Source organism: Salmo salar, chromosome ssa03 (genome assembly GCF_905237065.1).
Source record: "Salmo salar chromosome ssa03, Ssal_v3.1, whole genome shotgun sequence".
Classification (NCBI taxonomy): domain Eukaryota; kingdom Metazoa; phylum Chordata; class Actinopteri; order Salmoniformes; family Salmonidae; genus Salmo; species Salmo salar.
The window spans coordinates 96,161,905-96,185,874 of NC_059444.1; the positions used below are offsets into that span (position 1 = coordinate 96,161,905).

Here is a 23,970-nt window from a genome sequence, read left to right on the forward strand (position 1 = left end):
CTCTCTCTCTCTCTCTGACACTGATTCGAACGCACCACATATTTATATCCGCTGACACCGTGGAATGATGCGCCGATGAAACAAACAACACAGGACAATCGTCCCGATTTCACGCATATTCCCTTATATTCTGTCCTCGTCGCTTCCGATACGAAATGATGCACCTTTCAAACGATTCGCATCGCGTCGTAGTTCCGACAATTCAATAACATCCCCCGCTCTCCGCCATTCCCTGTGGATGCTGCTGGTAGTATGGTGATGCTGGAGATAAAATACAGCTCCGTTTGGTGAAAGACTTGCGAGGCTTCGGGTCAATCGGGGGAAGTGACGGGGTTCAGTCTAAAGGTAAGAGCAGTGCAATGCAGATTCATGCTGGCCGGAGCACTGCAATGGTATTTTTTTGTTTAGCGGTGCGAGAGAGCGGGAGGGAGGGAGAGAGAGAGGACGAGAAGGGACGGGAGAATAGCCATCCCTTCCTTCGGTTAGCTTTTCTGATGCAGCATCGCTTATTCCCGTTTCAGCTCTATTACACCGATATGTGTTACGTGCAACACAAACCGAATATTGGACCAATCACAAGCAGAGTGAAATGGGTTTAATATACTATCCATTTGTAATAGCCCAAGGCAAACATCTGATGGTGTAGCCTATAGCCTAGGTTACTGTCGGCAGTCATAGACACTATTTGATGACGGGAATGCTATTAATTGTATAGTTGTCGATATCCTATGAATAATGATACCGACTGTATCTGAAGGTTTTGAAGGATGCAAGGATGCAATGAAGGATGCATAGAGCTTATTTTATCTGTGATGATTGTTGATAAGGCGCTAACGTTACACCTCTCATCATCAGCCATCGATTTAAACTGTTTCTGTTTGGCCTTGGTATCTTTATTCAAAGTAAACACGTCCTATTGTAACTTACTGCTGTGCTACTGTGCCATCGGCATTACGTAATATTGTAGGCTAGCCTAGTAGGGATGCTTGCTTAGATATAGGCCCTGCCACTATAAACAACCGCTCTATTTCTAATGCAAGCCTGCCAAGGGAGTGTCGTCAAGTGTTCTGTGAATTATTCAAACGAAAAAATGCTTTGTTTTCCCAGAAATCGTGTCTGTTTGAGTGCAGGCTATATTGTACATAACAGCGAGGCTCTCCAACATCAAGCACACAGGTTTTGGGAAACGGTAGTCTGCAGCTCAGCTATCTACATAGAACTGCCTAGTGGTGTTTATCTACTCAGTCCGTTCAGTGACAGACAGGCAGGTCCATAGACAATGTGTTAAATGTATTTTTATTTTACCAGGTAAGTTGACTGAGAACACATTCTCATTCACAGCAACAACCTGGTGAATAGTGGAAGGGGAGATGAATGAGAGGAATGAGCCAATTGGAAGCTGGGGATGATTAGGTAGCCATGATGGTATGAGGGCCAGATCACTCCCCCCCCTTCTCTGATCCAGTGTTTACCATGAATTCATTCTCTCTCCCTCCTCCTAGGTTCCCAATGTTGAACATGTCGACCCCCAGCGAGCTCAAGTCTCCGTGTGTCCCGAGAAACGGCATGGTCAAGCTCCCCCCTCAGCCCAACGGTCTGGGCAGCGCCAGCATCACCAAGGGCACGCCCGCCGCCAAGAACCGCCTGTGCCAGTCGTCCTCCGTGCCCGGCATCCTACCCCCGCCTTCCCTACCCTACCACCTGGACCCCCTCAACCCCCTGGGTCCAGACCTGGACCACAGCCCCCTGACGGCCCTCAAACCCCCGCTGCGCCAGGTCCCACTCACCTTACCCAAGCCTCACCTTCCCCTCACCCTGCCTCTGGCCCTTCTGCTGCCCCTGGAGCGCCAGCTGGCCCTGGATGAGAAGCTGCTCAACAGGCTGCTGTGGTACTTCACCACGGCTGAGAAGTGTGTCCTGGCCCAGGTGTGTAGGACCTGGAGGAAGGTGCTGTACCAGCCTAAGTTCTGGGAGGGTGTCACTCCCATCCTCCACGCCAAGGAGCTGTATGCCCTGCTCCCCAGCGGAGAGAAGGAGTTTGTCAGCCTGCAGGCCTTTGCTCTCAGAGGGTTCCAGGCGTTCTGTCTGGTGGGAGTTTCGGACCTGGACATTTGTGAGTTCATTGATAATTACCCCCTGTCCAAGAAGGGGGTGAAGTCGGTCAGTCTGAAGAGGTCCACCATCACAGACGCAGGCCTGGAGGTGAGTCATTGTCATATATATATATATAATATATAAATAAATAAATATATATATATATATATATATATATATATATATATATATATATATATATATATATATATATATATATATATATATATATATATATATATATATATAGTTACAGTCATGTGAACACAAACATGTCATTTAGCACAGCCTTTCTCCAACCTCTCCTTGGGGACAAGCCTGTCCAGGGATTTGATCTATTCCCCAGCTAGCACCTGATTCAACTGGTCAACCAATCATCAAGCCCTTGACTAGGTGAATCAGGTGGAGTTAGTTCAGGGCTGCAGTAAAACTGTGAAGCGTCCGAGAGGAAAAAAACAGATTTAGCAGACGCTTTTATCCAAAGGGACTTTGTGTGCATGCAATTTTGTATGGATGACCCCAGCAGGAATCAAACCCATCACGCTGACATTGCAAGCACCTTGCTCTACCAACTGAGCCACACAGGAACGCAACAAGTTGTACTCAATATGTCCTACAGTAGATGAACTTCCATTAGTCCTACAGTAGATGTAACTTCCATTAGTCCTACAGTAGATGAACTTCCATTAGTCCTACAGTAGATGTAACTTCCATTAGTCCTACAGTAGATGAACTTCCATTAGTCCTACAGTAGATGTAACTTCCATTAGTCCTACAGTAGATGTAACTTCCATTAGTCCTACAGTAGATGTAACTTCCATTAGTCCTACAGTAGATGAACTTCCATTAGTCCTACAGTAGATGTAACTTCCATTAGTCCTACAGTAGATGAACTTCCATTAGTCCTACAGTAGATGTAACTTCCATTAGTCCTACAGTAGATGAACTTCCATTAGTCCTACAGTAGATGTAACTTCCATTAGTCCTACAGTAGATGTAACTTCCATTAGTCCTACAGTAGATGAACTTCCATTAGTCCTACAGTAGATGTAACTTCCATTAGTCCTACAGTAGATGAACTTCCATTAGTCCTACAGTAGATGTAACTTCCATTAGTCCTACAGTAGATGTAACTTCCATTAGTCCTACAGTAGATGAACTTCCATTAGTCCTACAGTAGATGAACTTCCATTAGTCCTACAGTAGATGTAACTTCCATTAGTCCTACAGTAGATGAACTTCCATTAGTCCTACAGTAGATGTAACTTCCATTAGTCCTACAGTAGATGAACTTCCATTAGTCCTACAGTAGATGTAACTTCCATTAGTCCTACAGTAGATGTAACTTCCATTAGTCCTACAGTAGATGAACTTCCATTAGTCCTACAGTAGATGAACTTCCATTAGTCCTACAGTAGATGGAACTTCCATTAGTCCTACAGTAGATGAACTTCCATTAGTCCTACAGTAGATGTAACTTCCATTAGTCCTACAGTAGATGAACTTCCATTAGTCCTACAGTAGATGAACTTCCATTAGTCCTACAGTAGATGTAACTTCCATTAGTCCTACAGTAGATGTAACTTCCATTAGTCCTACAGTAGATGAACTTCCATTAGTCCTACAGTAGATGAACTTCCATTAGTCCTACAGTAGATGTAACTTCCATTAGTCCTACAGTAGATGTAACTTCCATTAGTCCTACAGTAGATTAACTTCCATTAGTCCTACAGTAGATGTAACTTCCATTAGTCCTACAGTAGATGTAACTTCCATTAGTCCTACAGTAGATGAACTTCCATTAGTCCTACAGTAGATGTAACTTCCATTAGTCCTACAGTAGATGTAACTTCCATTAGTCCTACAGTAGATGAACTTCCATTAGTCCTACAGTAGATGAACTTCCATTAGTCCTACAGTAGATGTAACTTCCATTAGTCCTACAGTAGATGAACTTCCATTAGTCCTACAGTAGATGTAACTTCCATTAGTCCTACAGTAAAGGGTGTAAACAGGCTTACTGTAGAGATGGGATCAATCCTGATTGCTGTCCTACAGTGATGCTGTGAAGCCCTACGGGCCCTGGACAGAAGTAGTGTCGTATAGGAATATGGTGTCTTTATAGTAATATAACACCTTACTTTATAGTAATATAACGCAATACTTTATAGTAATATAACGTGTTACTTTATAGTAATATAATGTGTTAATTTATAGTAATATAACACCTTACTTTATAGTAATATAACACCTTACTTTATAGTAATATAGCACCTTACTTTATAGTAATATAACGCAATACTTGATAGTAATATAACATGTTACTTTATAGTAATATAACGTGTTACTTTATAGTAATATAACACATTACTTTATAGTAATATAACACCTTACTTTATAGTAATATAACGTGTTAATTTATAGTAATATAACACCTTACTTTATAGTAATATAACACCTTACTTTATAGTAATATAACGTGTTACTTTATAGTAATATAACGTGTTACTTTATAGTAATATAACGTGTTACTTTATAGTAATATAACATGTTACTTTATAGTAATATAACGCAATACTTTATAGTAATATAACGTGTTAATTTATAGTAATATAACACATTATTTTATAGTAATATAACACCTTACTTTATAGTAATATAACACCTTACTTTATAGTAATATAACGTGTTACTTTATAGTAATATAACGTGTTACTTTATAGTAATATAACGTGTTACTTTATAGTAATATAACGCAATACTTTATAGTAATATAACGTGTTACTTTATAGTAATATAACACATTACTTTATAGTAATATAACACCTTACTTTATAGTAATATAACGTGTTACTTTATAGTAAATAACACCTTACTTTATAGTAATATAACACACTAGTTTATAGTAATATAACGTGTTACTTTATAGTAATATAACACATTACTTTATAGTAATATAACACCTTACTTTATAGTAATATAACGTGTTAATTTATAGTAATATAACACCTTACTTTATAGTAATATAACACCTTACTTTATAGTAATATAACGCAATACTTTATAGTAATATAACGTGTTACTTTATAGTAATATAACGTGTTACTTTATAGTAATATAACGTGTTACTTTATAGTAATATAACGTGTTACTTTATAGTAATATAACATGTTACTTTATAGTAATATAACGCAATACTTTATAGTAATATAACGTGTTAATTTATAGTAATATAACACATTATTTTATAGTAATATAACACCTTACTTTATAGTAATATAACACCTTACTTTATAGTAATATAACGTGTTACTTTATAGTAATATAACGTGTTACTTTATAGTAATATAACGTGTTACTTTATAGTAATATAACGCAATACTTTATAGTAATATAACGTGTTACTTTATAGTAATATAACACATTACTTTATAGTAATATAACACCTTACTTTATAGTAATATAACATGTTACTTTATAGTAATAACACCTTACTTTATAGTAATATAACACACTAGTTTATAGTAATATAACGCAATACTTTATAGTAATATAACACAATACTTAATAGTAATATAACACCTTACTTCATAGTAATATAACGTGTTACTTTATAGTTATATAACGTGTTACTTTATAGTTATATAACACCTTACTTTGTAGTAATATAACACCTTATTTTGTAATAATATAACGCAATACTTTATAGTAATATAACACAATACTTTATAGTAATATAACACTTTACTTTATAGTAATATAACGTGTTACTTTATAGTTATATAACGCTTTACTTTAAAGTAATATAACGCAATACTTTATGGTAATATAACACAATACTTTAAAGTAATATAACGCGTTACTTTATAGTAATATAGATCGTTACTTTTGTTAATCCTCAGCATCAATATCAACACAATGCACTCCCTGAACTCGGAAAGCCTGCCACCCCAACGCTGCGTAACCTAGTAACAGTCACTGGGCGAGCTGGATTCCGCTGTAGCTGGGCACCATGTCAACTAGGTCACCAGGGATCACATGGAATGTGGAATGTCACATCACATGACCTTGCTCACTGCTCACATGATCATGGGACACTGAGAGGAGAGATATTCTATTAGAATGGTTAATGGTTAAGGTTAGTGTTTGAGGCTGGTGAGCTGGTCCTAGATCTGTGGAACGTTTATCCCCAACAGGTAAACAATCGATAGAGTGAGTAGAATGAACATGAGTCTCTATGAAATGTGAGATGTCACAGGAGTGCAGTGTGCTGTAAATGCAATCCAACCATTGTCTATTATAATAACAATAGCATAGCTGAGTTTCTGATTGTCTCTGTAAACACAGCATCACCGAAGGTGAAAAGGTTTGGTACAGTGACTTGGCATTCCATTCCAAAACACCCCTCATACATGGAATCAGAATAGTCAACAATCCACCCTGCTTCTCTGTGGTGGTGGTGTTGTGAGTATGGACTACTGTGGTGGTGTTGTGAGTATGGACTACTGTGGTGGCGTTGTGAATATGGACTACTGTGGTGGTGTTGTGAGTATGGACTACTGTGGTGACGTTGTGAATATGGACTACTGTGGTGGTGTTGTGAGTATGGACTACTGTGGTGGTGTTGTGAATATGGACTACTGTGGTGGTGTTGTGAGTATGGACTACTGTGGTGGTGTTGTGAGTATGGACTACTGTGGTGACGTTGTGAGTATGGACTACTGTGGTGGTGTTGTGAGTATGGACTACTGTGGCGGTGTTGTGAGTATGGACTACTGTGGTGGTGTTGTGAGTATGGACTACTGTGCTGGTGTTGTGAGTATGGACTACTGTGGTGGTGTTGTGAGTATGGACAATTGTGGTGGTGTTGTGAGTATGGACTACTGTGGTGGTGTTGTGAATATGGACTACTGTGGTGGTGTTGTGAATATGGACTACTGTGGTGGTGTTGTGAGTATGGACTACTGTGGTGGTGGTGTGAATATGGACTACTGTTCATTCCACCTCTATTGGCACACAGCACTGTATGGCCCATAACCTCGTAGAGCACAGCCAGTCTGTCAGATTATCAAGAGAGACACTGTTTTAAAAACTGTTTTGTTTTGGTCGGTTTGTTTTTATTTATTCCTAGGCTGTCATTGAAAATAAGAATTTGTTCTTAACTGACTTGCCTAGTTAAATAAAGGTAAAATAAGCCAAACAGGTTTTTAGAAATTTTGCAAATATATTCAAAAGAAAAAACAGAAATACCTTTTTTACATAAGTATTCGAACCCTTTGCTATGAGACTCGAAATTGAGCTCAGGTGCATCCTCTTTCCATTGATCATCCTTGAGATGTTTCTACAACTTGATTGGAGTCCACCTGTGGTAAATTCAATTGATTGGACATGATTTGGAAAGGCACTCACCTGTCAATATAAGGTCCAAAAGTTGACAGTGTATGTCAGAGCAAAAACCAAGCCATGAGGTCGAAGGAATTGTCTGTAGAGCTCAGAGACTGGATTGTGTGGAGGCACAGATCTGGGGAAGGGTACCAAAACATTTCTGCAGCATTGAAAGTCCCCAAGAACACAATGGCCTCCATCATTCTTAAATGGAAGAAGTTTGGAACCACCAAGACTCTTCCGACAGCTGGCCGCCCGGCCAAACAGAGCAATCATGGGAGAGGGGCCTTGGTCAGGGAGGTGACCAAGAATCTGATGGTCACTCTGACAGGGGACCAGAGTTCCTCTGTGGAGATGGGATAACCTCCCAGAAGGACAACCATCTCTGCAGCACTCCACCAATCAGGCCTTTATGGTAGAGTGGTCAGACGGAAGTCACTCCTCAGTAAAAGGCACATGACAGCCCACTTGGTGTTTGCCAAAAGGCACCTAAAGACTCTCAGACCATGAGAAACAAGATTCTCTGGTCTGATGAAACCAATATTGAACTCTTTGGCCTGAATGCCAAGCATCACGTCTGGAGGAAACCTGGCATCATCCCTACAGTGAAGCATGGTGGTGGCAGCATCATGCTGTGGGAATGTTTTTTTTACCTGCAGGGACTGGGAGACTAGTCAGGATTGAGGGAAAGATGAATGGAGCAAAGTACAGAGAGATCCTTGATGAAAACCTGCTCCAGAGCGCTGATTTTTTAATACATTTGCGAATGTCTAAATGTCTAAAAACCTGTTTTTGCTTCGTCATTATTGGATATTGTGTGTAGCTTGATGAGGGAGAAAAACAATTGAATCAATATTAGAATAAGGCTGTAACGTAACAAAATGTGGAAAAAGTCAAGGGGTCTGAACACTTTCCGAATGCACTTAGTATCACAGTTATATCAGAGTTATATCGGTTTTATATCAAAGTTGTATCAGAGTTGTATCAGTGTAAACTCAGTGTGTGTTCTCTGTGGTGTGTGTAGGTGATGCTGGATAGGTGTGTGTGTGTAGGTGATGCTGGATAGGTGTGTGTGTGTAGGTGATGCTGGATAGGTGTGTGTGTAGGTGATGCTGGATAGGTGTGTGTGTAGGTGATGCTGGATAGGGGTGTGTGTAGGTGATGCTGGATAGGGGTGTGTGTAGGTGATGCTGGGTAGGTGTGTGTAGGTGATGCTGGATAGGGCTGTGTGTATTCTTTAAACTCAGTGTGTGTTCTCTGTGGTGTGTGTGTGTAGGTGATGCTGGATAGGTGTGTGTGTAGGTGATGCTGGATAGGTGTGTGTGTAGGTGATGCTGGATAGGTGTGTGTGTGTAGGTGATGCTGGATAGGTGTGTGTGTGTGTAGGTGATGCTGGATAGGTGTGTGTGTGTAGGTGATGCTGGATAGGTGTGTGTGTAGGTGATGCTGGATAGGGGTGTGTGTAGGTGATGCTGGATAGGGGTGTGTGTAGGTGATGCTGGGTAGGTGTGTGTAGGTGATGCTGGATAGGGCTGTGTGTATTCTTTAAACTCAGTGTGTGTTCTCTGTGGTGTGTGTGTGTAGGTGATGCTGGAACAGATGCAGGGTCTGATGCACCTGGAGTTGGCTGGTTGTAATGACTTCACGGAGGCCGGTCTGTGGTCCAGCCTGAACGCACGGCTCACCTCGCTCAGCGTCAGCGACTGTATCAATGTGGCAGACGACGCTATCGCTGCCATCTCACAGCTACTGCCCAACCTGTCAGAGCTCAGCCTGCAGGCCTACCACGTAACCGACACAGCCATGGCTTACTTCACAGCCAAACAGGTAGGTTACAATCCTACACTGTTATAGAGAGCACACAGCTACTGGTACACACACACACACACTTCTTCCCTTCCCCCTCTCTCCGTCCTCTCTGTAGGCCCGCAGATCAGTTCCCCTACCGGCCGGAGGGTCCCCCATTGATCATCAAATGTCATGTAAAAAAAATGAGTAGAATTGCATGAAATTAGTTATAAAATTGGAAAGTCTTCTCTCCGCTCCATGGCAAAATGTTAGAATTGCAGGAAATTAACCTGTTTTTCCTTCACTGTCAAGAGAGGGGTCACTGAAAGGCTAAGTCCTCTCATGATGAGTTCAGATTACTGTGGTCCTCTCATGATGAGTTCAGATTACTGTGGTCTCTCATGATGAGTTCAGATTACTGTGGTCCTCTCATGATGAGTTCAGATTACTGTGGTCCTCTCATGATGAGTTCAGATTACTGTGGTCTCTCATGATGAGTTCAGATTACTGTGGTCCTCTCATGATGAGTTCAGATTACTGTGGTCTCTCATGATGAGTTCAGATTACTGTGGTCCTCTCATGATGAGTTCAGATTACTGTGGTCCTCTCATGATGAGTTCAGATTACTGTGGTCCTCTCATGATGAGTTCAGATTACTGTGGTCTCTCATGATGAGTTCAGATTACTGTGGTCCTCTCATGATGAGTTCAGATTACTGTGGTCTCTCATGATGAGTTCAGATTACTGTGGTCCTCTCATGATGAGTTCAGATTACTGTGGTCCTCTCATGATGAGTTCAGATTACTGTGGTCCTCTCATGATGAGTTCAGATTACTGTGGTCTTTCATGATGAGTTCAGATTACTGTGGTCTTTCATGATGAGTTCAGATTACTGTGGTCTCTCATGATGAGTTCAGATTACTGTGGTCTTTCATGATGAGTTCAGATTACTGTGGTCTCTCATGATGAGTTCAGATTACTGTGGTCTTTCATGATGAGTTCAGATTACTGTGGTCTCTTATGATGAGTTAAGATTACTGTGGTCTCTCATGATGAGTTCAGATTACTGTGGTCTTCTCATGATGAGTTCAGATTACTGTGGTCTTTCATGATGAGTTCAGATTACTGTGGTCTCTCATGATGAGTTCAGATTACTGTGGTCCTCTCATGATGAGTTCAGATTACTGTGGTCTCTCATGATGAGTTCAGATTACTGTGGTCTCTCATGATGAGTTCAGATTACTGTGGTCTCTCATGATGAGTTCAGATTACTGTGGTCTCTCATGATGAGTTCAGATTACTGTGGTCCTCTCATGATGAGTTCAGATTACTGTGGTCCTCTCATGATGAGTTCAGATTACTGTGGTCTCTCATGATGAGTTCAGATTACTGTGGTCTCGCATGATGAGTTCAGATTACTGTGGTCCTCTCATGATGAGTTCAGATTACTGTGGTCTCGCATGATGAGTTCAGATTACTGTGGTCTCTCATCATGAGTTCAGATTACTGTGGTCCTCTCATAATGAGTTCAGATTACTGTGGTCTCTCATGATGAGTTCAGATTACTGTGGTCTCTTATGATGAATTCATAGATATAATCCTAAACCTCTTTCTCTCTCTCTCTCTCTCTCTCTCTCTCTCTTTCTTTCTTTCTCCCTGTCTTTTGCTCTTTCCCTCCCTCCCTCCCTCCCCCTCAGGGCTACACCACTCACACGCTGCGTCTCCACTCGTGTTGGGAGATCACCAACCATGGTGTGGTTAACATGGTCCACAGCCTGCCCAACCTCACGGCTCTGAGCCTGTCAGGCTGCTCTAAAATCACTGATGACGGGGTGGAGCTGGTAGCAGAGAATCTGAGGAAGCTGCGGAGCCTGGACCTCTCCTGGTGCCCACGCATCACTGACATGGCCCTGGAGTACATTGCCTGTGACCTCCACAAACTAGAGGAGCTGGTACTGGACAGGTGAGAGTGGAGTATAGTAGAATGTAGTAGAGTGGAGTATAGTATAGTAGAGTGTAGCATAGTAGAGTGTAGCACAGTAGAGTGGAGCACAGTAGAGTGGAGCATAGCAGAGTGGAGCATAGTAGAGTATAGTAGAGTGTAGTATAGTAGGGTGGAGCATAGTCGAGTGGAGTATAGTAGTGTGGAGTATAGTAGAATGTACTAGAGTGGAGTATAGTATAGTGGAGTATAGTAGAGTGGAGTATAGTAGAGTGGGGCATAGTAGAGTGGGGCATAGTAGAGTGGAGCATAGTAGAGTGGAGCATAGTAGAGTGTAGTATGGTAGAGTGGAGTATAGTAGAGTGGAGTATAGTAGAGTGGAGAATAGTAGAGTGGAGTAGAGTGGAGTATAGTGGAATGGAGTGGAGTGTAGTATAGTAGAGTGGAGCATAGTATAGTAGAGTGGAGTGTAGTAGAGTGGTGCATAGTAGTGTGTAGTATGGTAGTGTGTAGTATAGTAGTGTGGAGCATAGTAGAGTGTAGTATAGTGGAGTGGAGTATAGTAGAGTGGAGCATAGTAGAGTGGAGCATAGTAGATTGCAGTGGAGCATAGTAGGGTGTAGTATGGTAGTGTGTAGTATAGTAGTGTGGAGCATAGTAGAGTGTAGTATAGTATAGTGGAGTGGAGTATAGTAGAGTGGAGTGGAGCATAGTAGAGTGGAGCATAGTAGAGTGGAGCATAGTAGTGTGGAGTATAGTATAGTGGAGTGGAGCATAGTAGAGTGGCGCATAGTAGAGTGGAGCACAGTGGAGTGGAGCATAGTAGAGTGGAGCATAGTGGAGTGGAGCATAGTAGAGTGGAGCATAGTGGAGTGGAGCATAGTAGAGTGGAGCATAGTAGAGTGGAGTATAGTAGGGTGGAGTGGAGCATAGTAGAGTGGAGCATAGTAGAGTGGAGTATAGTATAGTAGAGTGGAGCATAGTAATGTGGAGTATAGTAGAGTATAGTAGAGTGGAGCATAGTAGAGTGGAGTGGGGTATAGTAGAGTAGCGTGGGGTATAGTAGAGTGGAGCATAGTATAGTAGAGTGGAGCAGAGTGGAGTGGAGCATAGTAGAGTGGAGCATAGTAGAGTGGAGTGGTGTGTAGTATGGTAGTGTGTAGTATAGTAGTGTGTATTATAGTAGGGTATATGGTGTAGTATAGTTGTGTGGCGTATAGTAGGTGGTAGTATAGTAGGGTGGAGTATAGTTTGTGGTAGTATAGTAGTGTATAGTAGGGTATAGGTTGTAGTGAAGTATAGTAGGTGGTAGTATAGGGGTGTGTAGTATAGCAGCATGTAGTATAGTAGTGTAGTATAGTAGTGTGGACTATAGTAGGTGGTAGCATAGGGGTGTGTAGTATAGTAGTGTGGAGTATAGTGTGTGGTAGTATAGTGGTGTGTAGTATAGTAGTGTGTAGTATAGTAGGGTATAGGTTGTGGTATAGTAGGTGGTAGTATAGGGGGGTGTAGTATAGTAGTGTGGAGTATAGTAGGCGGTATTATAGTGGTGTGTAGTATAGTAGTGTGTAGTATAGTAGGGTATAGGTGGTGGTATAGGGGTGTGTAGTATAGTAGTGTGGAGTATAGTAGGCAGTATTATAGTGGTGTGTAGTATAGTAGTGTGTGGTATAGTAGGGTATAGGTTGTAGTGAAGTATAGTAGGTGGTAGTATAGGGGTGTGTAGTATAGTAGCATGTAGTGTAGTAGTGTAGTATAGTAGTGTGTAGGGTGTAGTATAGTAGTGTGGACTATAGTAGGTGGTAGCATAGGGGTGTGTAGTATAGTAGTGTGGAGTATAGTGGTGTGGTAGTATAGTGGTGTGTAGTATAGTAGGGTATAGTATAGTATAGTGGTGTGCAGCATAGTAGTGTGGGGTATAGTATGTGGTAGTATAGTAGTGTGGGGTATAGTATGTGGTAGTATAGTAGTGTGTAGTATAGTAGTGTGGAGTATAGTATGTGGTATTATAGGGGTGTGTAGTATAGTAGTGTGTAGTATAGTAGGGTAGAGGTTGTAGTATAGTAGTGTGGACTATAGTAGGTGGTAGTATCGGGGTGTGTAGTATAGTAGCGTGTAGTATAGAAGTGTAGTATAGTAGTGTCTGGGTGTAGTATAGTAGTGTGGACTATAGTAGGTGGTAGTATAGGGTTGTGTAGTATAGTAGCGTGGAGTATAGTATGGGGTAGTATAGTGGTGTATAGTAGTATAGTGGTGTGCAGTATAGTAGTGTGGGGTATAGTATGTGGTAGTATAGTGGTGTGTGGTATAGTAGTGTGTTGGGTGTAGTATAGTAGTGTATAGTATAGTAGTGTGTAGGGTGTAGTATAGTAGTGTGGAGTATAGTAGGTGGTAGTATAGTTGTGTGTAGTATAGTAGTGTGGATTATAGTAGTGTGTAGGGTGTAGTATAGTAGTGTGTAGTATAGTTGGTGGTAGGATAGTGGTGTGTAGTATAGTATTGTGGGGTGTAGTATAGTAGTGTGTAGTATAGTAGTGTGTAGTATGGTAGGGTATAGGGTGTAGTATAGTAGTGTGGAGTATAGTAGGTAGTAGTATAGTGTGTGTGGGGGGGGTCTGAGTAAAGGCCTATACTACATTATTTCAGAAGGAAAACCAGTATAGTATGAAAAGTATCATTATGGTCTCTCTTTCTCTCTCTCTTTCTCCAGATGTGTGAGGATTACAGATACAGGTCTAGGTTACCTGTCCACCATGTCTTCTTTGAGGAGTCTCTACCTGCGCTGGTGCTGTCAGGTACAGTACACACTAGACCCTTAGACCAGGGATCATCAACTAGATTCAGCCAGGAACATAATTACAAATCATTTGTAGACTGCAAATTGACCTCAAGAAGTTCAAACAGATATAATATTGGACTAAAACACAATAATTTCAAACCTTTGTAAGAATCATATACACTTAGTGGCCAGTTTACACTTTGCTTCCAGAACAGTCTGAATTCTTTGGGGCATGGAAACGTTGCTCAATTGGTATCATTTCAAACCTTTGTAAGAATCACATACACTTAGTTGCCAGTTTATTAGATACACCCATCTAGTAATTCTTCGGGGCATGGAAACGTTGCTCAATTGGTATCAAGGGACCTAATGTGTGCCAGTAAAACATTTCCCACACCAGTACACCACCACCACCAGCCTGTACCGTTGACACCAGGCAGGATGGGGCCATGGACTCATTCTTGACACATCAGGAACTGGGATTTGTTGGACCAGGCAATGTTTTTCCACTCTTCAATTGTCCAGTGTTGGTGAACACGTGCCAAATGGAGACACTTCCTTGTTTTTAGCTGGTAGGAGTTGAACCTGGTTTTTGCTTTTTTTCGCACCATTCTCGGTAAACCCTAGACACTGTCGTGCGTGGAAAGCCCAGGAAGCCGGATGTTTCTGAGATACTGGAACCGACGATCATACCACCTTCGAAATCGCTTAGCCTGTTAGGGCTAGGGGGCAGTATTGACACGGCTGGATAAAAAACGTACCCGATTTAATCTGGTTACCACTCCTACCCAGTAACTAGAATATGCATATACTTATTACATATGGATAGAAAACACCCTAAAGTTTCTAAAACTGTTTGAATGGTGTCTGTGAGTATAACAGAACTCAAATGACAGGTCAAAACCTGAGAGATTCCTTTACAGGAAGTGGCCTGTCTGACCATTTCTGGAACTTCTTTGCCATCTCTATCTTTTACTAAGGATCTCTGCTCTAACGTGACACTTCCTATGTCGTCCATAGGCGCTCAGAGCCCGGGAAAAACCTGAATGTCGTCATCCCAGCCCCAGGCTGAAACACATTATCGCCTTTCTCAAGTGGCCGATCAAGGGACTCTGGGCTTAGGCGCGTGACCTGACCGCCCCCGTCTTTGTGATTTTTTCCTCTGTTTGCCGAAAAGGAGATTCCCGGTCGGAATAATATCGCTTTTCTACGAGAAAAATGGCATAAAAATTGATTTTAAACAGCGGTTGACATGCTTCGAAGTACGGTAATGGAATATTTAGAATTTTTTTGTCACGAATTGCGCCATGCGCGCGACCCTTCTTTACCATTTCGGATAGTGTCTGGAACGCACGAACAAAACGCCGCTATTCGGATATAACGATGGATTATTTTGGACCAAACCAACATTTGTTATTGAAGTAGCAGTCCTGGGAGTGCATTCTGACGAAGACAACAAAAGGTAATCAAACTTTTATAATAGTAAATATGATTATGGTGAGTGCTAAACTTGCCGGGTGTCTAAATAGCTAGCCCGTGATGCCTGGGCTATGTACTTAGAATATTGCAAAATGTGCTTTCACCAAAAAGCTATTTTAAAATCGGACATATCGAGTGCATAGAGGAGGTCTGTATCTATAATTCTTAAAATCATTGTTATGCTTTTTGTGAACGTTTATCGTGAGTAATTTAGTAAAATGTTAGCGAATTCCCGGAAGTTTGCGGGGGTATGCTAGTTCTGAACGTCACATGCTAATGTAAAAAGCTGGTTTTTGATATAAATATGAACTTGATTGAACAAAACATGCATGTATTGTATAACATAATGTCCTAGGGTTGTCATCTGATGAAGATCATCAAAGGTTAGTGTTGCATTTAGCTGTCTTCTGGGTTTTTGTGACATTATATGCTAGCTTGAAAAATGGGTGTCTGATTATTTCTGGCTTGGTACTCTGCTGACATAATCTAATGTTTTGCTTTCGTTGTAAAGCCTTTTTGAAATCGGACAGTGTGGTTAGATTAACGAGAGTCTTGTCTTTAAATAGCTGTAAAATAGTCATATGTTTGAGAAATTGAAGTAATAGGATTTTTAAGGTTTTGAAAATCGCGCCACAGGCTTCAAGTGGCTGTTACGTAGGTGGGACGAATTCGTCCCGCCTAGCCCATAGAGGTTAAATCACTTGTTTTAGGCCATTATAATTTTCAGTCAAACAGTAACTGAATGCCTTGATGCCTGTCTGTCTGCTTTATATAGCGAGCCACGACCACTAGACTCACTGTCTGTAGGAGCGAACCATTTTTGTGGGTGGTGTACCTAATAAACTGGACCTAATAAATTGTGAATAAGTTGGAACAGATTTACTAGATTAAAATCAATTGGAGCTGCTTTGCTGGTGTTTTTACAGTCTTTTATGTCAAACAATATAAAATAAAATGAAAAGGTTTTTGTTATGTTGGGGAACTGCCCTTTATACCCTTTATACTAATACACTACACCCTCACTACACCCTAGACCCTACACCCTTTATACTAATACACTACACCCTCACTACACCCTAGACCCTACACCCTTTATACTAATACACTACACCCTCACTACACCCTAGATCCTACACCCTTTATACTAATACACTACACCCTCACTACACCCTAGACCCTACACCCTTTATACTAATACACTACACCCTAGATCCTACACCCTTTATACTAATACACTACACCCTAGACCCTACACTCTTTATACTAATACACTACACCCTAGACATTACACCCTTTATACTAATACACTACACCCTAGACCCTACACCCTTTATACTAATACACTACACCCTAGACCCTACACCCTTTATACTAATACACTACACCCTAGACACTACACCCTTTATACTAATACACTACACCCTACACCCTTTATACTAATACACTACACCCTTTATACTAATACACTACGCCCTACACCCTTTATACTAATACACTACACCCTACACCCTTTATACTAATACACTACACCCTAGACCCTTTATACTAATACACTACACCCTAGACCCTTTATCCTAATACACTACACCCTACACCCTTTATACTAATACACTACACCCTACACCCTTTATACTAATACACTACACCCTAGACCCTTTATCCTAATACACTACACCCTTTATACTAATACACTACGCCCTAGACCCTTTATACTAATACACTACGCCCTAGACCCTTTATACTAATACACTACACCCTAGACACTACACCCTTTATACTAATACACTACACCCTAGACCCTTTATACTAATACACTACACACTAGACCCTAGACACTCCTGTAGACAAGCATGTGTCTAATGAAGGAGTAAGACCTGCTCAGACTATCAGACCAGTCCTGCTGCTGTCTATCTAATAAGACCTGCTCAGTTTTAATTAATGTTTTCTCTGTGTGTGTGTGTGTGTGTGTGTGTGTGTGTGTGTGTGTGTGTGTGTGTGTGTGTGTGTGTGTGTGTGTGTGTGTGTTTGTCTGTTTATAGGTGCAGGACTTTGGGCTACAGCACCTGTTTGGCATGAGGAGTCTGCGTCTTCTCTCTCTCGCAGGTATTCTCTGTCTCTGTCTCTCTCTCTTTCTTTCTCTGCCTCTCTGTCTCTTTCTGTCTCTCTCTCTCTCTCTCTCTCTGTCTCTCTCTCTCTGTCTCTCTGTCTCTCTCTGTCTTTCTCTCTCTCAATTCAATTCAAGGGGCTTTATTGGAATGGGAAACATATGTTTACATTGCCAAAGCAAGTGAAATGGATAAACAAAATTGAAATAAACAATAAAAATGTACAGTAAATATTACACTCCCAAAAGAATAAAGACATTTCAGAAGTCATATTATGTCTGTATACACTGTTGTAGCGATGTGTTAAAGTACAAAAGGGAAAATAAATAAACATGGGTTGTATTTACAATGGTGTTTGTTCTTCACTGGTTGCCCTTTTCTTGTGGCAACAGGTCAGAAATCTTGCTGCTGTGATGGCACACTGTGGTATTTCACCCAGTAGATTTTGGAGTTTATCAACAACAACAAAAAATGTAATTCTTTGTGGCTCTGTGTAATCTGATGAGCAGTTTAAATTCAACACATTTTGCCATGGTGTTCTTATGCTATTTGAGAGATTAGTGGGGCCCCATGGAAGTCGGGCCTCTGGGAATGTGCCCTGCGTGCCCGTTTGGTAACCCGGCCCTGCACTTACTTACCACTAACTCACCATTTACTATAATACTGTTACAGTAGCAAGTATTTACCTGGTAGATATACAGTGCATTATTCACACCCCTTGACTTTTTCCACATTTTCTTACGTTACAGCCTTATTCCCCCCCCCATCAATCTACACACAATACCCCATAATGACAAAGCAAAAACAGGTTTTTAGAGATTTTAGCAAATATCACATTTACATAAGTATTCAGACCCTTTACTCAATACTTTGTTGAAGTAACTTTGTCAGCGATTACAGCCTCGGGTCTTCTTGGGTATGACGCTACAAGCTTGGCACACCTGTATTTGGGGAGTTTCTCTCATTCTTCTCTGCAGATCCTTTCAAGCTCTGTCAGGTTGGATGGGGAGCGTTGCTGCGCAGCTATTTTCAGGTCTCTCCAGAGATGTTCGATCAGGTTCAAGTCCGGACTCTGGCTGGGCCACTCAAGGACATTCAGAGACTTGTCCCAAAGTCACTCCTGCATTGTCTTGGCTGTGTGCTGTATGTTGTGCTGTTGGAAGCTCTGGAGTAGGTTTTCATCAAGGATCTCTCTGTACTTTGTGCCGTTTATCTTTCCCTCAATCCTGACTAGTCTCCCAGTCTCTGCCGCTGAAAAACATTCCCGCAACATTATGCTGCCACCACCATGCTTCACTGTAGGGATGGTGCCAGGTTTCCTCCAGACGTCACGCTTGGCATTCAGGCCAAAGAGTTCAATATTGGTTTCATCAGACCAGAGAATCTTGTTTCTCATGGTCTGAGAGTCTTTAGGTGCCTTTTGGCAAACTCCAAGTGGGCTGTCATGTGCCTTTTACTGAGGAGTGACTTCCGTCTGGCCACTCTACCATGAAGGCCTGATTGGTGGAGTGCTGCAGAGGTGGTTGTTCTTATGGAAGGTTCTCCCATCTCCACAGAGGAACTCTGGAGCTCTGTCAGAGTGATCATTGGGTTCTTGGTCACCTTCTTGGTCACCTCCCTGATTGCTCTGTTTGGCCGGGCGGCCAGCTCTAGGAAGAGTCTTGGTGGTTCCAAACTTCTTCCATTTAAGAATGATGGAGGCCACCGTGTTCTTGGGGACTTTCAATGCTGCAGAATTTATTATTTTACCCTTCCCCAGATCTGTGCCTCAACACAATCCTGTCTTCAAGTTCTACGGGCAATTCCTTCGACCTCATGTCTTGGTTTTTGCTCTGACATGCACTGTCAACTCTGGGACCTTATATAGACAGGTGTGTGCCTTTCCAAATCATGTCCATCAATTGAATTTACTACAGGTGGAGTCCAATCAAGTTGTAGAAACATCTCAAGGATGAACAATGGAAACAGGATGCACCTGAGCTCAATTTCCAGTCTAATAGCAAAGGGGCTAAATACACTGCTCAAAAAAATAAAGGGAACACTTAAACAACACAATGTAACTCCAAGTCAATCACACTTCTGTGAAATCAAACTGTCCACTTAGGAAGCAACACTGATAGACAATAAATGTCACATGCTGTTGTGCAAATGGAATAGACAACAGGTGGAAATTATAGGCAATTAGCAAGACACCCCTAATAAAGGAGTGGTTCTGCAGGTGGTGACCACAGACCACTTCTCAGTTCCTATGCTTCCTGGCTGATGTTTTGGTCACTTTTGAATGCTGGCGGTGCTTTCACTCTGGTGGTAGCATGAGACGGAGTCTACAACCCACACATGTGGCTCAGGTAGTGCAGCTCATCCAGGATGGCACATCAATGCGAGCTGTGGCAAGAAGGTTTGCTGTGTCTGTCAGCGTAGTGTCCAGAGCATGGAGGCGCTACCAGGAGACAGGCCAGTACATCAGGAGACGTGGAGGAGGCCGTAGGAGGGCAACAACCCAGCAGCAGGACCGCAACCTCTGCCTTTGTGCAAGGAGGAACAGGAGGAGCACTGCCAGAGCCCTGCAAAATGACCTCCAGCAGGCCACAAATGTGCATGTGTCTGCTCAAACGGTCAGAAACAGACTCCATGAGTGTGGTATGAGGGCCCACAGGTGGTATGAGGGCCCACAGGTGGGGGTTGTGCTTACAGCCCAACACTGTGCAGGACGTTTGGCATTTGTCAGAGAACACCAAGATTGGCAAATTCGCCAAAGAACGTTCTGCTGCCTGCAACATCCTCCAGCATGACCGGTTTGGCGGTGGGTCAGTCATGGTGTGGGGTGGCATTTCTTTGGGGGGCTGCACAGCCCTCCATGTGCTCGCCAGAGGTAGCCTGACTGCCATTAGGTACCGAGATGAGATCCTCAGACCCCTTGTGAGACCATATGCTGGTGCGGTTGGCCCTGGGTTCCTCCTAATGCAAGACAATGCTAGACCTCATGTGGCTGGAGTGTGTCAGCAGTTCCTGCAAGAGGAAGGCATTGATGCTATGGACTGGCCCACCCGTTCCCCAGACCTGAATCCAATTGAGCACATCTGGGACATCATGTCTCGCTCCATCCACCAACGCCACGTTGCACCACAGACTGTTCAGGAGTTGGCGGATGCTTTTTTCCAGGTCTGGGAGGAGATCCCTCAGGAGACCATCCGCCACCTCATCAGGAGCATGCCCAGGCGTTGTAGGGAGGTCATACAGGCACGTGGAGGCCACACACACTACTGAGCCTCATTTTGACTTGTTGTAAGGACATTACATCAAAGTTGGATCAGCCTGTAGTGTGGTTTTCCACTTTAATTTTGAGTGTGACTCCAAATCCAGACCTCCATTGGTTGATAAATTGGATTTCCATGGATTATTTTTGTGTGATTTTGTTGTCAGCACATTCAACTATGTAAAGAAAAAAGTATTTAATAAGATTATTTCATTCATTCAGATCTAGGATGTGTTATTTTAGTGTTCCCTTTATTTTTTTGAGCACTGTATTTATGTAAATTTGGTATTTCTGTTTAAAAAAAATATATATATATATATTTTAGAATAAGGCTGTAACGTAACAAAATGTGAATAAGGTCCAGGGGTCTGAATACTTTCTGAAGGCACTCATAGGAACTACTGGCATTTGGTTTTATCATCATTACACAGTCGTTCCCTCTCTCTTCCTCTCTGCTATAATCCCTCCATTCCAAAGGCAGATAGTCTTAACAGGGACAGAGATAATCCATGACACAGGAGCTGACATGTCCTCCTTCTGATCCATACTGAGGAAACTTCAAAAGAACCAATACGCACACACACACACACACACACACACACACACACACACACACACACACACACACACACACACACACACACAGACACACACTCTTCCTCTACCTGATTGGGTAAATCTATATGGTATTCTATAGAAGGAGAGAGTTCAGTATATCATCTCTGACTACAGTACATGAATCATCTCTGACTACAGTACATTAATCATCTCTGACTCAGTACATTAATCATCTCTGACTACAGTACATTAATCATCTCTGACTCAGTACATTAATCATCTCTGACTACAGTACATTAATCATCTCTGACTACAGTACATGAATCATATCTGACTACAGTACATGAATCATCTCTGACTACAGTACATTAATCATCTCTGACTCAGTACATTAATCATCTCTGACTACAGTACATTAATCATCTCTGACTACAGTACATTAATCATCTCTGACTACAGTACATTAATCATCTCTGACTACAGTACATGAATCATCTCTGACTACAGTACATGAATCATCTCTGACATCTCAGGCTACAGTACATTACAATGTGTGTGTGAGGAGAGGAAGCATTTTGTAGACTATTGAGAAGCAGTCATACACAGAGGGGGTGTTTCCTAATAATATGTCATTTCTCCTGGATTGTACACCCGTTTACTACTTCCCACAAATCTGAAAGCATTGGATTGGTGGAGACATGGGCTAGTGGGAGTTTCCATCATATTTCTTATACCAGTCATTTCCTTTCAAATCAGTGAAGGGAAGTGAACAAGTGCATATTTTGAAAGGAAGGAGAGATAATTGGTACACAACCATGGGGAGAATCTTAATTGCATTTCCTTGATTCCCCGCGTCCTCCATCCAGAACAATTCAATGAGAAGGTTCGTCCCCTCTGTACCTTCTCATCCAAAAGGTTTTGACAAGGAGAGGAGAGAGGACATACAATTAAGATGCATGGACTTCCTGTGTTTCTCCTCTGTCCTGTCTGTCTCTGCACCATTCCTCCCCCTGCTGACCAACTCTGGTATCTCAGGACAGCTCTTTATTCAGATTGAATGGAATGTTTGGATTGCTATATGAATAGAATTATATAATATTTAGAATGATAGAACGATAGAAGGATAGAATAGATAGAAGGATAGAATGATAGAATAGATAGAAGGATAGAATGATAGAATAGATAGAAGGATAGAATGATAGAAGGATAGAATAGATAGAAGGATAGAATTATAGAATAGATAAAAAGATAGAATAGATAGAAGGATTGAATGATAGAATAGATAGAAGGATAGAATGATAGAATAGATAGAAGGATAGAATTATAGGATAGAAGGATAGAATTATAGAATAGATAGAAGGATAGAATGATAGAATAGATAGAAGGATAGAATAGATAGAAGGATAGCACATTTAGAATAGATAGAAGGATAGAATATTTAGAATGATAGAATATTTAGAATGATAGAATAGATAGAAGGATAGAATATTTAGAATGATAGAATAGATAGAAGGATAGAATATTTAGAATGATAGAATAGATAGAATGATAGAATATTTAGAATGATAGAATAGATAGAATGATAGAAGGATAGAATGATAGAATAGATAGTAGGATAGAATGATAGAATAGATAGAAGGATAGAATGATAGAAGGATAGAATAGATAGAAGGATAGAATTATAGAATATATAAAAGGATAGAATAGATAGAAGGATAGAATAGATAGAATAGATAGAAGGATAGAATAGATAGAAGGATAGAATAGATAGAATGATAAAGGAAAATGATAGAATAGATAGAATGATAAAGGATAGAATGATAGAATAGAAGAGGATAGAATGATAGAATAGAGGATAGAATGATAGAAGGATAGAATAGATAGAAGGATAGAATTATAGAATATATAAAAGGATAGAATAGATAGAAGGATAGAATAGATAGAAGGATAGAATGGATAGAATAGATAGAAGGATAGAAAGATAGAAGGATAGAATAGATAGAAGGATAGCACATTTAGAATGATAGAATAGATAGAAGGATAGAATATTTAGAATGATAGAATAGATAGAAGGATAGAATATTTAGAATGATAGAATAGATAGAATGATAGAATATTTAGAATGATAGAATATATAGAATGATAGAATAGATAGAAGTATAGAATAGATAGAATGATAGAAGGATAGAATGATAGAATAGATAGAATGATAGAATAGATAGAAGGATAGAATATTTAGAATGATAGAATAGATAGAATATTTAGAAGGATAGAATAGATAGAATGATAGAATAGATAGAAGGATAGAATGATAGAATAGATAGAAGGATAGAATGATAGAATAGATAGAATGATAGAATTATAGAATAGATAGAAGGATAGAATAGATAGAAGGATAGAAGGATAGAATAGATAGAAGGATAGAATATTTCGAATGATAGAATAAGAAGGATAGAATATTTAGAAGGATAGAATAGATAGAAGGATAGAATATTTAGAATGATAGAATAGATAGAAGGATAGAATAGATAGAAGGATAGAATATTTAGAATGATAGAATAGATAGAAGGATAGAATATTTAGA

The 23,970-nt window shown here is 40.9% G+C and overlaps 1 protein-coding gene across 3 annotated transcripts in view; it reads left to right on the plus strand.

Annotated features, from left to right (window-relative positions):
• Positions 1–23,970, plus strand: part of LOC106592509 (F-box/LRR-repeat protein 16) — a 59,055-nt gene that overhangs the window by 27,621 nt on the left and 7,464 nt on the right. For 2 of the 3 annotated variants that reach the window (XM_045715912.1, XM_045715914.1), the window contains exons 2-6: positions 1,503–2,202; positions 9,064–9,306; positions 10,965–11,230; positions 13,920–14,004; positions 17,507–17,570. In XM_045715912.1, the coding sequence (XP_045571868.1) occupies positions 1,510–2,202; positions 9,064–9,306; positions 10,965–11,230; positions 13,920–14,004; positions 17,507–17,570 (1,351 nt within the window). In that variant the 5' untranslated portion in view covers positions 1,503–1,509. Of the gene's footprint in view, positions 346–1,502; positions 2,203–9,063; positions 9,307–10,964; positions 11,231–13,919; positions 14,005–17,506; positions 17,571–23,970 lie in introns of all 3 variants that reach the window. The other variant, XM_045715913.1, reaches the window with a different exon arrangement.